We start from the raw sequence: 22,448 nt of genomic DNA on the forward strand, positions 1-22,448 counted from the left end.
GTAGGAACAGCAGCTGGAACCAGCGACCGCAGGCGCAACTTGGATGTTTCCACACTTTATTCCTGCCTGGGGGAAAGGGCAAGAATGGCTGTTTGCCTCTTCTCCTCCACCACCTGATCTCAAAACATATTACTGTATGGGGCCTTCTGAAGGACTGCCGCAGTTACCAGGAGTCGTTCACGTATATCTGCGCCTGTCTTAGGGACTAGAATCTTAACTTTTAAAGTGCATGCCCAGGATTCATCTAGTTTCTGCACTTGGAACACAATCCCGCCTGTCATTGCAGGGGGTTGGATTGGTGACCCTCAGGGTCCCTTCCAACTCTACAATTCTACTATCTTCTTACACACCTGAGTTCAATTACATTTATATTATATTTTGTATTAATTGTATTGCATTGTATCTAACAAAAATACTTAATTTTATAAAAAATTTATAATTTTAATTTTATAAAATTAATTTAATTTTTTTAAAAAAAGGTTCTGTAGCCTCCAGCAGCTTGCCTGGAAGCTGCGTAGCATAGGCTGATATTCCACCCCTATTATTATTCATTATTATGATTTATTAAATGTATCAAATGCCTATGTTTCTCAGCGACTCACGATAAAATCCTAGACATTTCAGGACTAGGTATGATCAGATAGAACAGGCTCACTGTACATGTTCAGAGGTACTGTCCTCTTTTTAAATATTGCATCTTATGGCATGACTCTAAGAAAGCAAACACGAGTTCTGAGCCCCAGCGAGCCTTTTGCATACATTAGGCACTGCCTCCACACCCATTGGCTGAAATTCTGTGATGTCATAGTGGCTTCCGCAATGAGGCAGGCCATCTGTACAGTCACAGAATGCGCCTGAACATTCCAACTGCTAGGGAGGAAAATCATCAGTGCAAAGGGACAAGGAACATCAGATAACATGTGCTGTTGTGGGTGGAAAATATTAGGAAGCTGCCTTGTACCAGCTCAGACCATTGGTCCCATCTAGTTCAGTACTGTCCACACTGACTGCCAGCAGCTCTCCAGGGTTTCAGATGGCCTCTCTCCCTGCAGTGTGGAGATGCGAGCGACCACTGAGTATGATCTTTCCTCTGAAATAAGGCATACATAGAATACGTAGAAAAAACCCCAATACATTAACTAATGCTTTCTACTTTGGGGGGAGGGAGGGGCAAAAATTGCAATTTTGTTCTGACTATTCCCCAATTTCCAAAAGCTAGCATTTAATAACATTTAGGTAAAAAAGTAGCATTTAGTAACATTTAAGCAGCTCATCAGTGGGATATGCTAAAATACACAATTTAAAAACAAAACTTCCCCAAACTTCCCATAAACACAGTTTCTTACTGTTATCTTTTGAGCCATCAGCATTCAGGTCATTCGAAAGAACCATTCTGCCAGTTCAATTAGCAATAACTGCTTGTTTATCATCCGAGGTCACACTCCGAACAATCCCTGGGAACCGAAACCAAGGCGGAAACTTCTCGGTGGCTCGCATTACTTGGTTCAGTATTATTGCTGCCGCTCACTTTTAATTTCCTTTGCGGAATGCGCCCTGGGAATCATTTATTGAGATAAATAAATAAACAGCAGGATGGATTTGCTGCCCTCCAATGGTCGCACATGAGGTCTGATTTGCAAAAGCAAAAAGTTCTGTTGCAAAAGAGGGCGCTGCCTGAATTTCAGCAGGTGCGGTTATTGTGGCCTTTGTGACAGACATGAAGAGTCACCTGTTGAACTTTTGCCTGCTGTGCAGGAGGCTGACCAGAAGAATAGGAATCAACCTTCACTGTCAGAGAACAATGCAAATCATTATAGCATCTTATGCACTAAGGAATAGGAATTTGCACCATAGGCTTGCAACCAGGCTGAAACTGGTTGTCTTATTTACATTTGCGCCTTGCTGTTCCCTAATTGTAATTTTTTTAAAAAATAAGATATTTATTAAAAAAAATAGATATAAGAAAAAAATGAAAAATAAACATACAAAATAATAAACAATTAAAAACACATATTAATTTTCAATGACATAACTTCCATACCCTTATTTCCTCCTACCTTCCCTTCTTTGTATTCCAGTTCAATTTGTTAGTTCAGCAAATCCTTACCATTAAACTTTTACCCATTTATAATCCTTTTTTCATGTCTCCTAAAGCATTACAGCTGGAAACCACTTAGTTTCTATCCAACATCTTTCTAACATTCATTCATTTTACAATATTTCTTTAAATAGTCCTTAAATTTATTCCAGTCTTCTTTCACCGACTCTTCTCCCTGGTCTCGGATTCTGCCAGTCGTCTCAGCCAGGCTGTTCCCTAATTGTAATCAAGGCAGTTGCCAGCTGCTGCTCCTCCCCCCCCCCCCAACGTCTCACTCTTTTTTGCTCTGCAAATCCGGTTTCCTTTCCGACAACCTGCAAGCACAGTTAAGTCTGGTGCTGCAAGAACGCCCTCTAGTGGCTCCAGGTGTGTTTTCCCCCCTGGATGCTGCTCACCACTGTTGTGAATTGCGCCGTGATGCGCCTTTCATCATGAGGACTAGAACATTATCTTTCCATAATGCAAGGCATTTAAGAAGTATCGCCATTCCCAGCCCAGCAAAAGCACTTAAGTGGAGGTGTTGAGCGTGCAATGACTACGTTGCCTTTCCTCCCCTCGCTTTGTTTCTTGGGGGAAAGCTTGGCGCGTGGTGGGTTGCTCTTATAAGGCGCAGGAGCTAGGAAAAGAAATCGGCAACCCCAGCAGTGCAAGGCAATTCCAGGCTGATCGATCTCCCTTTAACGTGGGAAAAACCCCTTAAATCAAAAGCCGACCTGGTACGATTAAGGCGCAGGACCCTGACGAGTGAATGCTCTCCCCGTGTTTGCTTTCACGTGGGAAACAAACGGAGTCGAGCTGAGATCGCTAGATTCCCTTGCGGTGTGGCTCCTCGCCCCCCCTTTTTTATTCTTCTTCTTTAAACTTTCGCTTTCGGGTCTTAAATTGCCCTAAAAATGAGCCCCTCCCTCTCATTCTCTCTGGCGCGCCCACCGGGGCGAGGGGAAGAGGCATTCGGCCCGCACGGGGTTTTAGCGAGGCACGGACGGGGTTCGAACCCGTGATCTTCGGTTTACGAGACCGACGCCTTACCACTTGGCCACCGCGCCTGCGTTGAAAGTCTCGCCTCACTCCCATCTAGGCTGGCGCCGCTCCCGAGGCGGCGGCGACGCCGGCGCGCGCCCCCGACGCTCGCTGTGCTGTCTTGCTTTTTTTTTCTTGTCCGCCGCCAAGCGGCAGCCCTGGGAAGTGCACTCCTTGGAACTCCACACACCCCCAGCACACACCTCAGTGCGCATGCGCCTGGGTGTTCGCTTGGGTCTGTTGCAAAAAGACGGTCCGATCCCGTTCTTGCAACTCCGCACCGAGCAAACGCAGAGGAGCCCCGGGAAGAGACAGGACACCTGCGAGGAGGCGGGCACATGCCCCCCACCCAAATCCCCGATTGCGAGCTGCTCTTTCCTTTTCATTTAATTTTTGTTCCACTAAAGCAGATCGGTGGACAAACACAGTATTGAAAGTTGCACAAGGCTGTCATTGAACTTATTATTCCAAAACATTGCAAAAAAAAAAACACCACCCATTTTTCCATGAATCAAGCTTGTTTTATATGTAATATTGTAAGCTAATTTAATTATTGATTTACGTGTAAGCTAAACAAGCTATAGCTTAGGACCCCACTCTCTTAACCCCCCCCCCAAAAAATTCCACTATTAATATACTTCTTAATTGAATTTCAGTTCAACAATTACTTTGATAAAATACATATTTTGTTACGTGCAAATGGCTTTAGATACCTATTAGATCCATAAATTAACATACAGCATATATTCAACACAAAAACCAGCGGCCATTTGTTGTTGACAAAGGACAGCTGGACATATAAAGGGTCCCATTACCTTCAGTAGCTTAGGGCCTCATCAAACCTCCATCATGGATGCTTGAGTTGAGATTCCTGCATAAAATACTTTTTATGTATGCAGCGGCGGGGGCGGGAATGCTACTAGCCCAGAGATGGAGGAAGGAGGAGTACCAACAAAAGAAGAATGGCAGATGAAACTCATGGACTATGCAGAGATGGCGAAACTGACGGGAAAGATCCGAAACCAGGAAGATCAAGTATTTTCTAAAGACTGCAGTAAATTTGTAATTTATTTAAAAGATCACTGCAAACGGTTAAAATCTTCGGCAGGGATGTAATGACACTTGTAATGTGGCAATTACTTATGATAATTATGGTTATTTAAAATAGATGGATAATGGTAAAAGATGCAGCAATAATAATAATAATTTATTTATACCCCGCCCATATGGCTGGGTTTCCCCAGCCACTCTGGGCAGCTCCCAACAGAATATTAAAATACAATAACCTATTAAACATTAAAAGCTTCCCTAAACAGGGCTGCCTTCAGATGTCTTCTAAAAGTCTGGTAGTTGTTTTTCTCTTTGACATCTGATGGGAGGGCATTCCACAGGGCGGGCGCCACTAACGAGAAGGCCCTCTGCCTGGTTCCCTGTAGCTTTGCTTCTTGCAATGAGGGAACTGCCAGAAGGCCCTCGGAGCTGGAGCTTAGTGTCTGGGCTGAACGATGGGGGTGGAGACGCTCCTTCAGGTATACTGGACCAAGGCCGTTTAGGGCTTTCAAGGTCAGCACCAACACTTTGAATTGTGCTCGGAAACGTACTGGGAGCCAGTGTAGGTCTTTAAATTTTAAACATGGAACCCATGGAGGGAGGGAGGGTGGCCTGAAAGTTCAAAAGAACCTTGTACTTTAATGTTTGAAATGGTTATGTTAAAATGCATAAAATTATGAAAAAACAATAAAAAATTATTTTAAAATAAAAAGATACAGTATTCCTGCATTGCAGGGGGTTGGACTAGATGACCCTTGGGTCCCTTCTAACAATTCTGTGTTTCTGTGGGCCAACAATAACACCTTGACTTTGGCCCAGGAGCAAATGGACAACCAGTGCAGAAACTCTGATCAGGCTTCCTAGTTGCAGTTTAGTTACTCTGCCAACAGCTTGCGATGAGTGGAGCGGGCAAATCTGCTCATTTTCAGTTTCTCTCTGTTTCTTATTTCCCCCATCTTTAAATTCTCCACACATTTCCACATCCGTTATTTTATTATTATTTTTAAAGTCCTCATGAAACTCCACCAGCATTTTAGTGCAAATGTCTAATGCAGGCAACAACTATTTTGCATGTGTTCAAAGAACAAGCAACCACGCATGCGCGCATTGCCGCAACCCAGATGGGGCCAGAAAAGGGGGTGGGGTCGTACAAAAGAGGGCATAATGGGGCACGGTGGACTTCCATGCTTTCCGCTGATGCGCACGGGGGTCAGGAACGCAACCCCCCTGCAAAATGGTCATTGCCCGTATACATCTTTTGTATGAAATTCCGCCCAATATAGACATTTATGCAATGCATTTCCCTAATGTTTATTTTTCTCCCAATAATATGAATCTCTAGACGTTATTTTCATTTGCACGTGCATCTATTTGCACACTTTACCCCAGTATATTATTTTTTTCCCACACATTACTTGGCAGGAGATCTGCGCTGCAGAATTAAATCGGAATGCAAATTTCAAAGGCTATCGCTGTGTTTTGGTTTGCAGAGTGCTTTAGAAAGTGTGGGGTTTTGTAGCAAACGGAACCAAATTTTTCCTTCCTCCATCCCTAGGAGTGAGAATCTCCCCACGACATTAGCAAACTGTCATAAAACAGCAGAAGAAGGCCAGCAGCTGGGCTTCGCTTTCAGGCAAATATCTTTAATAGTTTCTTCCTCCCCACCCCAATATTCCTTCTGCTTCTGAAGAAATCCCCTTCTCTCTCTAAGACGTCACAGCAGGTTTTTTTGCCACCCCTTTTGCCTCCTTTTCCAAGCCGGAAGGAGCAGAGTTAGTTGGAGCAGTTTTGGATTTGCTATCCCATCGCACCACCTGGGGAACCCGGTTCCCGTTCATTTTCAAAATCCGCTTTGGAAGGACCCAGCAAACAGGTTTGACTGCCACCCCACTTTTATCCAGGGACATGCAGACGTAACAGAAGGGCCGGCTCGGCTTGGGCTGAGGGTCAGCGGAATGGCTCGGCTGTGCCGATTTCTTTGTTTTCCTTCCTCTTGCCTCTTTGTCAAAGCCAACGTGGACCTGCAGCTCTGCTCCCTGGGATGGAAGCAGCCGGGCTTCCATTTTCTTCTTCAAGTGCAGATTCAGTTTCTCTTTCACCAGGTCCAGCTCGAGGAAGAGGCTTGCCCTTATAATGGAGGCCTCCTTTTTCCGGATCCTGGCCTTCTCCATCTCTGGCTTGCTTCCACCGGCCACCCCTTTCTCCGTTTCTGCCTCCTTTCCACCAGTGGAAGGAGAAGGAAGCAGGGAGCCAGACTCAGTCGCTGGTTCCTTTTGCCCACTCCTTGCTTTCTCAGCTCGGCCAGCCTCTTTCGCCTTCTCTTCAAAGAAAGGCAAAAGAACCCTGCGGCGCACCCCTTCCGACTCCTTTTGCTGCTGCTTTGTAGTTCCAGTACTTCCACCGACCTCTGTTCCTTCCTTATCCAGGGAAACCGGGAGAACCTTTTGGACTGGCCCTCCCTCCTCCTCCTTTGGCTGCTCCTTTGTTTCTGCAGTCCCAGGACTTCCACCAACCTCTGTGTCTTTCTTCTCAAGGGGAACTGGGAGAACCTTCTGGGCTGGAGCTCCCTCCTGCTGGTCCTTTGCCTGCTCCTTTGTTTCTGCAGTCCCAGGACTTCCACCGACCTCTGTGTCTTTCTTCTCAAGGGGAACTGGGAGAACCTTCTGATCTGGCCCTCCCTCCTGCTCCTTTGGCTGCTCCTTTGATTCCACAGTTCTAGTAGTTCTACCAACCATCGTTCCTTTCTCATCAAAGGTAACCTTGTGAACCTTCTGGGCTGTCCCTGCCTCCTGCTCCTTTGGCTGCTCCTTTGTTTCTGCAGTCCCAGGACTTCCACCGACCTCTGTGTCTTTCTTATCAAGGGGAACTGGGGGAACCTTCTGGCCTGGAGCTCCCTCCTGCTCCTTTGGCTGCTCCTTTGTTTCTGCTGCCCCAGGACTTCCACCGACCTCTGTGTCTTTCTTATCAAGGGGAACAAGAAGAACCTTCTGATCTGGCCCTCCCTCCTGCTCCTTTGGCTGCTCCTTTGTTTCTGCAGTCCCAGGACTACCACCGACCTCTGTGTCTTTCTTATCAAGGGGAACTGGGAGAACCTTCTGATCTGGCCCTCCCTCCTGCTCCTTTGGCTGCTCCTTTGTTTCTGCAGTCCCAGGACTACCACCGACCTCTGTGTCTTTCTTATCAAGGGGAACTGGGGGAACCTTCTGGCCTGGAGCTCCCTCCTGCTGGTCCTTTGGCTGCTCCTTTGTTTCTGCTGCCCCAGGACTTCCACCGACCTCTGTGTCTTTCTTATCAAGGGGAACTGGGAGAACCTTCTGATCTGGCCCTCCCTCCTGCTCCTTTGGCTGCTCCTTTGTTTCTGCTGCCCCAGGACTTCCACCAACCTCTGTGTCTTTCTTTTCAAGGGGAACTGGGAGAACCTTCTGATCTGGCCCTCCCTCCTGCTCCTTTGGCTGCTCCTTTGTTTCTGCTGCCCCAGGACTTCCACCGACCTCTGTGTCTTTCTTATCAAGGGGAACTGGGAGAACCTTCTGATCTGGCCCTCCCTCCTGCTGGTCCTTTGGCTGCTCCTTTGTTTCTGAAGTCCCAGGACTACCACCGACCTCTGTGTCTTTCTTATCAAGGGGAACTGGGGGAACCTTCTGGCCTGGAGCTCCCTCCTGCTGGTCCTTTGGCTGCTCCTTTGTTTCTGCTGCCCCAGGACTTCCACCGACCTCTGTGTCTTTCTTATCAAGGGGAACTGGGAGAACCTTCTGATCTGGCCCTCCCTCCTGCTCCTTTGGCTGCTCCTTTGTTTCTGCAGTCCCAGGACTTCCACCGACCTCTGTGCCTTTCTTATCAAGGGGAACCGGGAGAACCGTCTGGACTGGACCTGTCTCCTGCTCCTTTGACTGGTCCTTTGATACCGTAGTTCCACTGACCATTGCTCCCTTGTCAACAAAGGTAACCTTGTGAACTGGCGCTCCTTCCACCTGCATTTTTTGGTCCTTTGATTTTGCAGTTGCAGTTCTTTCACCAATATCTTTTTCTTTCACATCAAGGGAAATATTGTGGTGTATCCCTCCCACCACCTCCTTCTGGAGGTCCCTTGATTCCACAGTTACAGTTCTCCCAGTGATCACTATTCCTTTCTCATCAAAGGAGATTGGAAGAACCTTGTGGTCTGGCCCTTCCTTCACCTCCTTTTGGTGGTCCTTTGATTCCACCATAAGAGTGCTTCCACTCATCTTTGTTACTTTTTCATCAATGGAAATGGCAAGAACCTTGTGGCATGGTCCTCCCTCTACCTCTTTTGGTTGGTCCCTTGATTCTACCATAAGAGTGCTTCCACTTATCTCTGTTATTTTCTCATCAATGGAAATTGCAATAACCTTGTGGCATGGTCCTCCCTCTACCTTCTTTGGTTGGTCCCTTGATTCCACAATTCCAGTTCTTTCAGAGATCACTGTTCCTTTTTCATCAAGGGAAATTGGGACAGCTTTGTAGTGTGGACTTCCCTCCACCGCCACCTCCTTTTGATGTTCCCTTAATTCCACAATGCCAGTTCTCCCAGTGATCACTATTCCTTTCTCATCAAAGGAGATTGGAAGAACCTTGTGGTCTGGCCGTTCCTTCACCTCCTTTTGGTGGTCCTTTGATTCCACCATAACAGTGCTTCCACTCATCTTTGTTACTTTCTCATCAATGGAAATGGCAAGAACCTTGTGGCATGGTTCTCCCTCTACCTCTTTTGGTTGGTCCCTTGATTCCACAATTACAGTTCTTCCAGCGATCACTATTGCTTTCTCATCAAATGAGCTTGGAAGAACCTTGTGGCCTGGCCCTTCTTCCAGCTCCTTTTGAAGTTCCTTTGTTTCTACAGGTCTGGTTCTTCCTCCGACCTCTGTTGCTTTCTCATCAAATAAGATCGGGATAACCTTGTAGTGTGGCCCTCCCTCCACCTCCACCTCCTTTTGGTGTTCCCTTAATTCCACAATTCCAATTCTTCCAGTGATCGCTTTTTCTTTTTCATCAAGCAAAACTGAGAGAACCTTGTAGTGTGGCCCTCCCTCCACCTCCTTTTGTTGGTCCCTTGTTTCTACCATAACAGTGCTTCCACTCATCTCTGTTACTTTTTCATCAGTGGAAATTGCAAGAACCTTGTGGCATGCCCCTTCCTCTGCCTCCTTTTGTTGGTCCCTTGATTCCACAGTTACAGTTCTTCTAGTGATCACTGCTCCTTTCTCATCAAAGGAGATTGGAAGAACCTTGTGACCTGGCCCTCCTTCCAGCTCCTTTTGAAGTTCCTTTGTTTCTGCAGTTCTGGTTCTTCTTCCAACCAGTTCTTCCTCTGCTGCTTTCTCATCAAATAAGATTGAGAGAACCTTGGGACATGGTCCTCCCTCTACCTCCTTTGGTTGGTCCCTTGATTCCAGAATTCCAGTTCTTCCAGTGATCACTGTTCCTTTTTCATCAATGAAAATTGGGAGAACCTTATAGTGTGGACCTCCCTCCACCTCCTTTTGGTGTTCCCTTAATTCCACCATTCCAGTTCTTCCCGTGATCACTGCTCCTTTCTCATCAAAGGAGAATGGAAGAACCTTGTGACCTGGTCCTCCTTCGAGCTCCTTTTGATGTTCCTTTGTTTCTGCAGTTCTGGGTCTTCTTCTGACCTCTGTTCCTTTATCAGCAATGAAAATTGGGAGAACCTCGTGGCATGGTCCTCTCCCTACCTCCTTTTGGTGGTCTCTTGATTCCACCATTCCAGTTCTTCCAGTGATCTCTGTTCCTTTCTCATCAAAGGGAATTGCGAGAACCTTGTGATGTGACGCTCTCTCCAGCTCCTTTTGGCAGTCCTTTGATTCTGCAGTTCTGGTTCTTCCTCCAACCTCTTTTCCTTTCTCATCAAAGGAAATTGCAAGAACCTCGCGGCATGGTCCTCTCTCTACCCCCTTTTGTTGGTCCTTTGATTCCACCATTCCAGTTCTTCCACTGACTTCTATCATTTTCTCATCAAAAGCAATTGCGAGAACTTCGTGGCTTGGCCCTCCCTCCAGCTCCGTTCGGTGGTCCCTTAATTTCGCCGTTGCAGCTCTTCCACTGACCACTGTTCCTCTCTCATCAATGAAAATCGGGAGAATCACGCAGGATGATCTCCCCGCTAGCTCCTCCTGGAAGTGCCTTAATTCACGGCCTCTGATCCCTTGTCTGCCCTCAGCCTCCACTCCTTTTTCCGCTCCTTCTCTTCCAGCTGACGTTCCATCGGTACTCAAGGAAAACCGGAGAACCTTGCTGGAGGATGCTGTCTCTGCTTGCATCCCCATTTTGTGTGGCTCTGGGGGCTCTGGGACTATCAGCATTTGATCCAAGCCAAGAGGTGTTTCCTCCTTGGGATGCCTCCTCAAAATGATGCTGGGTGTGCAAGGCCCAGGGGGCGCCCTTTTCATGATACTTGTTTCGGTCCTGCTCAGCTGTGAAGAACTGTAGGTCAGCTCTGCCACCGACTTTGAATAGGGCGTTGGAAGTTTCGACTTGTAGGCCAAGTATTTGTGTCCGATGTTCAGGTCAATGATGCAAGGAGCCTCTCCAGTGGCGAAGGGCAGGCAGACGTGTTTGGGCCTTGGGGATTTGTTGCCAAAACGGATCGGCTTGGGCAGAGGATTTGCAGAAAGGACCTTGTAGAGTCGGAAGGATTTTTCCACCATTTCTGGAAAGGCGCCCGTCTGCATTTCTAACATCTTCACCGTCATGTGGAAAGTGAGCTTCTTCACGTCTTCTGGCTCCATCGAGAGGAGAATATACTGCCCAGGGGAAGTCCTGGTTTTATGGCCTGGCCTCTTCGTGAGGAAACAAGGCTTCCCGCTCTCTTTCGGCTGGTCCTCCAAATGGAGAAGGTAGTACTTCCCGGTTCCTGGAGATTCTCGTAAAGGTTTCGCATAGAGCACCGTGGCGTTTCTGTGTGGAGACTCAAGAGGCAGGGGGCTTCGGGCACAAATTACCTTTCTCTTTGGCCTCTGGGGTCTGCTTTCAAGCTCCCTGGAAAATTCGTCCGCACAGGGTCGAAACCACGATTCAGACTTGGAGACGAGGGTGGGGACGCCACACCGCCTCTGAACCATTTTCTTTTTGACGTGAAATTCAAGAGAGCCTCTGGTTTCCCTGTCCATCTCTTCCAGGACTAAAGGGGCCAGCTCAGAGTCACGCAGAGGGAAGCTGGTGCCAGAGATTGCCTTTGTCGCAGGCCGCTGACCGGTGGGAGAAGACGGCTTTGGCAAGCTTTCCTCTGAGGCGCTAGAATGTTCCTGTGCGCACGTCACTTCCATATCTATACACGGAAGTGGCATTTGGTCCGAGCAGGACAATTCTGGAGGTTTCTCTTCCCTCTCCTCTTGATCCGTGCAACTTTCAACGCTGTCTTTGTCCATCAGTTTGGGAGGAGAGGGTGGCTTGGCCTTATGTGATGGTGCAGGGCCCATACAAATTGCGACGCATTTTTCCACCAAGATGACCTCGTCTTCTTTTTTATAAGTCGCGCTCTGGAGAATATTTATCTGTGTAAACGGAGCAATAGGCGGGAAGGAAGGGATTCTTATGACTTCTGTATGTTTTTCAGGCAGCAATGGGACCTCCAACGGTTCGCGCTTTGGCACTATCAAGCAGGGCTCCTCCGAATTGGAGCAGGAATCGGAGCTTTTGCTTTCCGTCACGTCCGAGGAATCTAATACGGTCCACGAAGTATCTCTAGCATCCTGGAAGTTTTCGGAACTCGAATGCAGGTCCAGACATTTTAAATGAGGTAGGCAGGAGGAGGAGGAGGAAGATGAGGAGGAGGAGGAGGAGGAAGCATGGCTTAAGATGGCCTCATACTTCCGTGGAGGAAATCCATCATATTTTGGACATAAACACTCCTCTTGATGCCAATTTCTCATATCTTCACATGGAACAAGAGAACAGTGGTGAATTTCACAAGGCTGCTCACAACTGCAAGAAATAAGACAAAACAGAGTTGTTTTGTACATTTGGTGCGTTAATAAGGGTCAGGTCCAACTGAATTTTAATTTTGTGTGTGTGTGCATATATATATATAGTGGTTTACAAATGCTTTAAAATAATAGATCCATTGAAATTAGTGAGCCTGGGTATTGCATACCCATTAATTTCCCAGAGGGCTATTCTGAGTAATGCTAACATTGGACACCACCCAAATTCCTACCATTTCCAAAAGTTCACATTTTTTAAAATTACATGTCTATGCAATTTCTAAGATCGGGCTGGGCAATCACATGAGGACGAGAAAAGAAAAGGCAGCGTGGAAAAGAAAGTACCAAGTTAGCATAAAGCAAGATAAAACTTTGTTTTTGTGTTGAGGGGAGTGGGGACCGAGTTGTGTCCTGCAAAACATTTTAGGAACCGCCTTAGGATGGAATTCAACGCCAGGGAGATACAGAACAGGCACACTGAACTTAGTGGGCAGGTCTAACTTCTATGTCATTGTGTCCACTCTGGAGGAAAACAACAGAGGGAAAAGAGGGACAGGGATGGCAGAACATCTGATTTGCGTGCAATAAGTCCCAGATTCAGTCCTCAGCATCTCTAAGTACAGCCTGGAAAGACCTGAAAGCCTGGAAAGCTGCTGCCTGATACAAGCCTGATTCTTGTTCACATTCATCCCTTGTTAGCTTTTCTGGTTTGCATTCATCCCTTGTTAGCGTATCTTGTTAGCATTCACCCTTTGTTAGTGTTTCTTGTTTGCATTTATCCCTTGTTAGCATTTCTTGTTTGCACTCATCCCTTGTTAGCTTTCACACCAGCTGGGACATAAGGGGCTGCCTTTTACTCCCCAGGGCCCTTACCAGTCTTCTCCCAGAAGACTCCCCACCTGGGCGCCCCCTAGAACACAGCCCAAATAACATCCCTTTTGTCTAGAGTTACTGAGGACATACCTACCTTTCGAAATAAGAAGTTAACGGTCTCCCACAAACACAAAGACATTCTACGACAAAAAAATAATTATTATTTGTTTTGAAGATTTATTATAGCTCTGTAATGTTTAATCAATGAGTGACATCGACTCAGGGGTACGAAAACCTTTTTGGCCTGAGAGTAGTGGGTGGGGCCGAATTAAAAGTAGGCGGAGCAACACATGTAAATTTTACCTTTAGTTTCCACACAAACGCTCCTCTCTATCTATCCTCCATTCACTTCTGTGGGAGGGTTTTTTCTTTAATTGTCATTCCCACGTCAACAACTGTCCCGCCAGCATTGCCATGACGAAGCATGTTTTATTTTACTTTATTTATAAAGGTATTTATAAAACTGCCAGCTTGCAATAAGAAGTGGCGTACACCACGTTAAACCAAGAACAGACGTCCCACACCGATGGCAGTATAGATCTCCGCAGAGACAATGCAATTACTACAGGACTTGGAAAAGAACAAGTTAAGGGCAGTGTTAGAAACTGAGATATGAAATCTAGGAGCTAAATGGCACTTTCAACCTAGGTTATGGGCTCAGCAGCGGAATGTCTAGGCACGCTTTTTATAACAAGAATACAAAGCTGGAAATGAATGAACTGCGGCTAAAATATTATGTTCATTTTTCACATGGTCTAGTTCTTTCCTGCCCACCCACCCACCCACTTCTCCAGTCTTCTTCCAGTTACTCTCTGAACTGGAAGTGGGGAGGCAGAAAAAGGTCCTCCTTTCCTTCCACTCGGGGACGCAGGTGGCACTGTGGTCTATCACTGAGCCTCTTGTGCTTGCTGATCAGAAGGTTGGCGGTTCGAATCCTCGCGACAGGGTGAGTTCCTGTTGCTCAGTCCCTGCTCCTGCCAACCTAGCAGTTCGAAAGCACACCAAAAAGTGCAAGTAGATAAATAGGTACCACTCCAGCGGGAAGGTAAATGGCGTTTCCATGCGCTGCTCTGGTTTGCCAGAAGTGGCTTAGTCATGCTGGCCACATGACCTGGAAAAACTGTCTGCGGACAAACGCCGGCCCCCTCGGCCTGTAACGAGAGATGAGAGCTGCAACCCCAGAGTCATCTGTGACTGGACTCAACTGTCAGGGGTCCTTTACCTTTACCTTTACTTTCCCCCCCTTCCACTCTGCAGCTTTAATCTGAAATCTTAGGCGCAGTACTGCACCCAGAGCTCAGAAACTGCTCTCGCTAATGAAATTCCCTGTTGCAAAATGCACCTGGAACAATGGGAGTTTCAAACACTGTTTAAGGAAGAAAGGTTAGAAAAACATACCATTTTTTCCTGGTGCTTCCCGCTCTGCTTCTCTCTCTAGTTCGGGAATTGTTTTCACCTGTGTGAAGGCAGATGAGTAAAGTGAAAAACGGATTACCCGCTTTCCAGTTCTCTTAGATAGCCGTCCTCTTATGTCAGCCTTCGCCACAGAATCATAGGGGTTGGAAGGGACCCCAAAGGTCATCTTGCCCAACTCCTTGCAATGCCATGATCACAACTAAACAATCCATGAGAGAAGGCTGCCCAACTTCTGCCTAAAAACCTTCAACGCAGGAGAGTCCACCACCTCCCGAGGGAGACAGTTCCACCATTGAATAGTTCTTACCATCAGAAAGTTCTTCCTAATATTTAGTCAGAATCTCCTTTATTGTAATTTGAATCTGTTAATCCTGGTCGTACCTTCTGGAACTGCTGAGATATTTGATGATAGCTATCCTATCTCCTCTCACTCAGGTAGTAAAATCCATGTTAAATTGCTGTTTTAAGGGTTGTTTTTAAAAGTCTGGAACGGATTACAGTGGTACCTCGGTGTCAGGGCTGCCTCAGGTCTCAGCTCACCAAAGACCAACGCCAAGTTCTTCTTATATACAAGGATGTTTATTGCAGTTCATAGTAAGTTCCACAAGCGAGGCGCGCAGCCCCCACGTCTGTTAACCTTAGACGGTAGAAGTCCCCTCTGAATCAGTCCCTTCCCTACACCAGTTTAAGAGGCTTACGCTGCTCCACCTCTTTCTCTCTTTCCTTTTCCGAAGGGTCCTTCTGCCCGCTGGGCTTCCGCTCCTCCTGGATTCCCCTGACGCTGAATCCTCAGACTGCTCTTCCCCCCTCCTGCGGGCTTTGGGACCTGGCTCCTCCTCCGGGCTCCCTGTACTTCCGCGCGCCTCCACATTTGAACTTGGCGCGCGCGCCCAACCTCTAACCTTCCTTTTGACAGTTATGCTACTCCCTTCACTGCCCTCCTCCCCTTCCGGGAGGACGGCTTGTTCTGACCCCTCCTCCTTCTCTGCTGCCGGAGCTGTTTCCCCTGACACACTGGAACCTCCCCCCCCTTCGCTGCGCTCTGGTGGGGAAGCTGGCCCTGATTCCCAGCTGCCGCTTTGGGGTCCCCTGCTGGCCCCCCGCTCCTGACACTCTCCCCCTGGGGCTCCCCTTGCCCTGACCGCAGGCGCCCCCTTCTGGGAATCCTCTGATTCGCTGGAGAGACTCATGGAATCCCTTGCGTCATTGTCATCCTCTTCCTCGCTGTCCTGGGATTCCTCTCCATCGCTCTCCATTTCCTGCCTTCCCTGTGACTCTGTTCCTGTACCCCTGACACTTGGGTTAAGTACTTAATTCGTTCCGGAGGTCCATTCTTAGCCTGAAACTGTTCTTAACCTGAAGCACCACTTTAGCTAATGGGGCCTCCTGCTGCCACCGCACGATTTCTGTTCTCATCCTGAAGCAAAGTTCTTAACCTGAGGTACTATTTCTGGGTTACCGGAGTCTGTAACCTGAAGCATATGTAACCCAAGGTACCACTGTAATCCGTTTTGCATTACTTTCTATGGGAAAGTGCGCCTTGGTTTCGGAACAGACTTCCGGAACGGGTTAAGTTTGAGAACCAAGGTACCACTGTAATTTTCTCTGCCATAACTACTGAATACGCTTTAAGGAGAAACATCTCTTTACCGAGCTGACAGTCGCCTCACGAGGCTTTGCTTGCGAAGAAGCTGGGCCCGATGAAGTCCAGATGTTTAGCACCAGCCACAGAAGCAGCACGGCCGATCCCACCAGGAGAAACCCCCAGGGAGAGTCCGAAAGCCAGCAGAAGCCATGCTGCAAGCAGAAAGACTTGCGGAATTTCAGCAGCTTGTTCCCCTCCTGGAAGGGGGTGACAGGGTCTTCCCGCACTACTATCCTGCCGCTGTGGGGGGAAGGATCTCTGTTTGGCTTCTTCCCCAACAGCAGGGAACTCAGCACCAAAGCTGCATATGCGTGTCTCATGCTAGGTCCACGCCGCTGCGTCAAGGGCGCATTCCAAGCGCCTGTTTGTGTGTGTTTTACATCCGCCCCATCGCGCCAGGAAGCCAAGCTGGGACCTTTGCGACAGCCAGGTTGCCGGTCCGATAAAAGATGGGGCAGGTCTCCGTACAAAATGTTGGCCTCTCATCTCAGTTATGTCACAATAAGATCACTGCAGGGCCTGGTTGCTAAGGGACTGATTTGTGGCTCAAAGCTGGTGGAGAGGGATGCTTTCGGGGTGAACACAGTTTATCAAACTTGTTCCCCTTAACGCCGCTATCTGTCAGGAGCCCAGGTTCCCAGCTTGATAACACACTAAAGGTAAAGGGACCCCTGACCATTAGGTCCAGTCATGGCCAGCTCTGGGGTTGTGGCGCTCATCTCACTTTATTGGCCGAGGGAGCCGGCGTACAGCTTCGGGGTCATGTGGCCAGCATGCCTAAGCCACTTCTGGTAAACCAGAGCAGCGCACGGAAACGCCGTTTACCTTCCTGCCGAAGCAGTACCTATTTATCTGCTTGCACTTTGACGTACTTTCAAACTGCTAGGTTGGCAGGAGCAAGGACCGAGCAACGGGAGCTCACCCCGTCGCGGGGATTCGAACCGCCAACCTTCTGATCAACAAGTCCTAGGCTCTGTGGTTTAACCCACAGCGCCACCCGTGTCCCGCTAACACAGTAAGCGTAGGTAATTAAAAAGGAGGATTTATTGCAAAAACAAACAGATCGCTCCGGATGGCTCTAACGCAGCCGCCGGCATTATCACTCAAGATGACCCTTCTGAAGACTCCTTCCGGTGTCTACAGAATATATTGAACTGTCACCCTTTGCATCTCGTTTTGCTTCCGATCTAGCAGCCCTCCCATTCGCCGACTCTTCAGACTTATTGGATTAGCTCCTGCCTCTTCCTTTTCTGACCAACTATCTCTGTGCGTATTCACTCCTGTTTGTGCTTCCTGAGAGATTTGACTGCGTTCCAGCCTGCTTTCCGCTACAGCCTTATCATCCTGCCATTCAAGGTCAGAAGGAAGCGAAGCCTGCAGCTGTCGGCTCTCCTCTGCCTGAGTGAAATCCCAGCCTCTCTGTTCCTGGCTGCTTTTTGCAGCCCGCTGTAAAACTTCGCTTAGAGCTGGCGCATTCATGACACTATCCTTTATAGCTTTAAGAGTTCTAAGATGTGGTCAGCTTTTGTAACCAAGCTCCTTCCTAACAGGTGGCTAAGGATTCGTCCTCCAACACAGATCGTTGTAGGCTTGGAACCTCAGATCTCTTGAGCCCTCAAGAAACAGCGTACTCTTCAAGGGTCCCCATTTTCCAGGGAACACCCCAGAATTACTAAAGCCATCCTAGCTTCTGATTTGATCCCAGGATGTCCCTGTTTTCCCTGCCACTGCAGTTGCCACTGAGCTTGATGAGCATGAGTTGGTGCTTATCCCATGTGGCGGCGGTGGCTGACATCCCATGGTGTCTCCCTGGCCACTGCTGCTATAGGCTTCTCCCTTGGACAGCTTATAAGCGGCTGATGAGGAGCGTGGGACGAAGTGGAGATCTATATGTGGGCCACCTTTCTGCAGTTTTGTTTTGATTGCAACACTTTTTGCTTTTGTGTGTGTGTTATTGGTTTGTTGTGGTTTTGTTCTTGTTTTTTTATTACAGGGAGGTTTTTCTCTGTTTTAAAGTTTTGTTGGAAGCCCAGAGTGGCTGGGGCAACCCACTCAGATGGGCAGCCTATAAATAATAAAGTTATTATTATTAACTTTATTGAAAGTTCAAAAATACATAATTATATGTGCACTAAATATGGTGGGACGTAAATGAGAGAGAGAAAAAGAGAAACAGAACCCGTGTAGAAGGGAAAATAAAGGGGGGGTGAACCCAAAACTGTATACATTATAGTCATATCTCGGGTTGAAGTAGCTTCGACCCGAGTTTTGGGTTGCGCGCTGTGGCGACCCGGAAGTAACGGAGCATGTTATTTCCGGGTTTCGCCACTCACACATGTGCAGACGGTCAAATTGATGTCACGCACATGAACAGAAGCAGCGAATCGCGACCCGCGCAGACGCGGGTTGCGTTCGCTGCTGGATGTGAACGGGGCTCCGGAACAGATCCCATTCGCATCCAGAGGTACCACTGTACAAGGTTGTTATTGTACTTCACCAGATCTTAACCTATTACAGTATTTTTAAGAACGGATTCCAAATATCATTGAATTTGTCCATGGCAAGTCTGTGTTTATAGGCAAGTTGTTCATATGTTGTGAGTTTGTATAAGGGATATATATTATTATATTTTTATGTATCTTGTGGTTTATTTTGAATTTTTAAGTCGTGAACCGTCCCAAGATCTGCGGATGACGGACGGCATACAAATTTAATGAACACAATAAAAAACAGCCAAACAGTTGCTTGGTTTTAATGACACCTTCGCTGCACCTTCCAAACCTTCGCTATACCTTCCAAACTCCCCCACCCTAGACACCCTTTCTAGTTCCATCCCCAAACCAGGTATATGTTTATTAAGGACCTTTTCCACTGGACCTGCCCCCCCACGCCCAAAGGACCTCTTCAATACCAGAGATATTGCAGCAACAGGAATCAGAAGGGGGGGGGGGAGAATACTGTTGCCCTCTTGGGTTTCCCATAATGGGCATCTGGTTGGCAGCTGTTGAGAGCAGAATGCTAAACCAGATGGGCCACTGGCCTGATCCAGCTCCTCATACGTCCTTTAGGATAAGGAAGTAAGCACAACACAGGAGAGAGAGAGAGCGCGAAAGTATAAATAGTTTCCTTTTTAATTTCAGCACAAAAAAGAGAACTCTTCCACCAGGTGTTCCACGTGATAGAAAACAGCAGAGGAGACAGGTGTCTGCCAGATGTGGGGAAGGACCAGGAGTCAGGAAATGGGCCTGCTGGCTGCCAACACCCCTCACACCAAGCCTGTAAAGTAGGCATAGGCAAACTCCGGCCCTCCAGATGTTTTGAGACTACAATTCCCATCATCCCTGACCACTGGTCCTGTTAGCTAGGGATGATGGGAGTTGTAGTCCAAAATAGAGAAAACCTTGCTATAAGCTTAGGGAGGCCCGTTTGCCCTTTGCTAAATCGTCCCCTGGATTCCTTTCCTCCCACCCTATGCTATTAGAAGCTCTGGGCAAGCATGCCCTGATGTACACAGATGCTGAAAAGAGGAGGCCCCAGTCCTTGGGGGTGAGACAGGCTGCTTCAGGTTGAAGTGGGCACATTGGTTTGGTCCAGCATCTCGTTAAACTGGGTGCTTCTTGCCAAAACGCCACCCGCCCAGCTCACCTGCCCTTCCTGCCTCTTCTGCAGTGGTGGCTGGAGCCCAATGGGCGAAAGGCAGGGAGCCCAACAGTAGGTGGCGCCAAGGCCAGAGCCAGGCAGAGCCAGCTATTTCTAGCTAAGTCTTCCAGCTGAGCATAGAGGAGGAAGCTAACACAGACAGGATTGCTTGTAAGAAGGCAGGCAGGGTTTTGTTTTTCCCCAGGGGGGTTGCAGGCTGATATTGGCGGGGCGGCGCCCAATTTGCCCTACCGGACTGGCCTCCACTGTAATCTTCCCTACTGACAGCTAAACATGCAAACAGGCGCAAGGCAGTGTGAGAATTAGGAGTGGGGTGGGGGAGAGAAAGTGGATCCAAACAACCATGAACGAAGGCAGGCTGCTGTTTATAAGGGGTGGGGGGAGAAAGACCCTCTGAACCTATCAGGAAGACTCTCCGCCTGGGAGTGGCGGGTGAGGACAAGGGGCTGTACGCAAGCCCAGCGGTGTAAGCTCTTCACAGCTGCAGATCCAGAGGGAGCGAGTGCCGCCGCGAGGGCTTCCCACAATCTCAGCCTGGGTGTGAAGGATTTGGGAGGAAGAGAGATCTAAGGGTAAGGGAGCAGGGCTGGGACATTGCTGAGTGTTGAACCAGCTGCCAGAGTTTCACAGCTGGGTGATGAGCTCTTGGCGCAGTGGCTGGATTGGGAAAATGCCACCCTTGCCCTGCCTAATTCTGTCAACATGCCTGGTAACGTTAAATCAGGGGCGGCTAAGCAGATTCTTGTTGAGTCCACCAGCCCTGATCACTGGCCACAGAGATGGGGGGGGGTGTCCAGCAGCAACCTGGAGAAGGACCACAGTTCAGTCCCCGCTCCCTTGCTTTACACACAAGTTAAAAACGACAACATTGAGCTGTATGGGAGGTGTGTTGCGACTGTTCCCAGGAAATGCCAGCCCGGGTCTCCAGTCCAGCATTGCTCAGAGCATTTTTTGCACAGCAGGATTGACAAAAGGGGTGGGGTAGTGAGTCTTGGAAGGCACATTTGGCAGTAGCTGGGCCAGAGGAAGAAAGCTTGGTCAGAAATGGACACACACACACACACCTCCCAGCCCAGGTCTGTAACAGAGACAGGGACTCCCCAGACAGCTGTCTCTTTCCAATTGTGGGGGACGCCCCTCCTGAAGCCCCGGGGAACCCCCAAGCAGTTGTACAGAGCCTATCTGCAGTCCCGTGCGGAGAACCCAAGGTCAGGATGGCGAGAGGAGCGCAAGGCTGAAGAAAGAGGAGAATGGCGACAAGGAGGAGAGGCCGGGGACACAGCGAAGTGCGGGACTCCACACGCCGGGCGTTTCAGGGTTTGGCTTCACGTCCGCGGTCTCCCAAGGGCAACGGCGCCGGGAGGCTGGCGGGAGCCTGGTGCACAGCAAGGTCCACAGAACCCAGCGGCAAAGTCACGTCTGTGCCAGGGGCAGCTCCTCCAAGCCTTCCTTCCCCAGGCGATATCGGGCCAGATCCTTCCGTGTGACCAGACCCACCACCTATAGAGAGAAAAAGGCAGGATTTCAGGTCACTCAGAAGCGGCAGAACCAGACCCTGAGCAGAGGTGCTTCTAGGCAAAAAGGTAAAGGACCCCTAGATGGTTAAGTCCAGTCAAAGGCGACTATGGGGTTGCGGCGCTCATCTCGCTTTCAGGCTGAGGGAGCCGGCGTTTGTCCGCAGACAGCTTTCCGGGTCATGTGGAGAGCAGGACTAAGCCGCAACCGGACACTGTGTTGGAAACCAGAGCGCACGGAAACACCGTTCACCTTCCCACCGCAGCGGTACCTATTTATCTACTTGCACTGGCATGCTTTCGAACTGCTAGGTTGGCAGGAGCTGGGACAGAGCAACAGGAGCTCACCAGTGTCACACGGATTCGAACTGCCGACCTTCTGATAAGCAAGCCCAAGAGGCTCAGTGGTTTAGACCACAGTGCCACCTAAGAGGTGCTTCTAACCCAGAGGTACCCAAATGTGGAGGTGCTTCAGAAGCTGCTGGACTCACATTTTCCCTGACAGGTGACCATGTTTGCTGAGGCTGATGGGATTCTGCTCCCAGACTTTGGAACTCCATCCCTGGAGAAGCTAGACCAGGGGTCAGCAAACCTTTCCAGCAGGGGGCTGGTCCACTGCCCCTTAGACCTTGTGGGGGGCTGGACTATATTTTTTGGGCGGGGGGGGGGGGGAATGAACGAATTCCTATGCCCCACAAGTAACCCAGAGATGCATTTTAAATAAAAGGACCGGCCCCCAGGCCTTAGTTTGCCTGCCCATGAGCTAGACTGTCTCCCTCCTTGCTGTCTTTCCCCTGGCAGGTAAAGACTGTTATTCCAACAGGCTTTTGGGAACTGACTGCCTTTTAGAAAAGGGCTTTTCGTTTGTCTGTCTGTTTCTGCTATCAGTGTTTTAATAGATTTGCATTTACATTCCATTACAGTTTACCCTTTAGCCATTATCTTTTCTATGTTTATATGTGTTATATGTGCTTAGCTAGCTGCCCAGATCACTTGGCTAGAGCGCGGCGATGATCATGCCAAGGTCGTGGGTTCGACCCCATACAGGTCCTCCTGCACTGCACGGGGGCTGGACTAGAGGACCTTTATGGGGCTCCCTTCCAACTCTACACTGCTAAGATTCCATCTGCGTTTGTTTTAAACTTCTGTGAGTTGCCTTGAATTCTGGTTCTGAGAAAAGGTGGGATAAAATGAAACTAATACAGTCATACCTC

The 22,448-nt window shown here is 48.6% G+C and overlaps 2 protein-coding genes across 10 annotated transcripts in view; both read right to left on the bottom strand.

The window, feature by feature from the left end:
- Positions 1-5,785: 5,785 nt before the first annotated feature.
- Positions 5,786-16,756, bottom strand: LOC308572881 (uncharacterized protein). 9 transcript variants are annotated; one of them, XM_081169347.1, is made up of 5 exons: positions 16,066-16,756; positions 14,398-14,455; positions 13,094-13,139; positions 9,532-12,127; positions 5,786-9,084 (listed from the first exon to the last, which is right to left on the bottom strand). In XM_081169347.1, the coding sequence occupies exons 1-5, from the start codon at positions 16,378-16,380 to the stop codon at positions 5,875-5,877; spliced, it is 6,225 nt and encodes a 2,074-aa protein (XP_081025473.1). In that variant the 5' UTR covers positions 16,381-16,756; the 3' UTR covers positions 5,786-5,874. The 9 variants fall into 9 exon arrangements, with proteins under 9 accessions (XP_081025473.1, XP_081025471.1, XP_081025469.1 ...); XM_081169345.1 differs by having other exon boundaries at positions 5,786-8,760; positions 8,977-12,127; XM_081169343.1 differs by having other exon boundaries at positions 5,786-7,332; positions 7,444-12,127; positions 16,066-16,755.
- Positions 16,757-19,169: 2,413 nt separating this feature from the next.
- CLCN7 (chloride voltage-gated channel 7) overlaps positions 19,170-22,448 on the bottom strand; it is a 40,156-nt gene continuing 36,877 nt past the window's right edge. Inside the window, exon 25 of the mRNA XM_081169476.1 lies at positions 19,170-21,220. Coding sequence (XP_081025602.1) covers positions 21,134-21,220 — 87 coding nt within the window. The 3' untranslated portion in view covers positions 19,170-21,133. The remainder of the gene's footprint in view (positions 21,221-22,448) is intronic.

Source organism: Podarcis bocagei, assembly GCF_964188305.1.
Source record: "Podarcis bocagei genome assembly, chromosome: 14".
Taxonomy (NCBI): domain Eukaryota; kingdom Metazoa; phylum Chordata; class Lepidosauria; order Squamata; family Lacertidae; genus Podarcis; species Podarcis bocagei.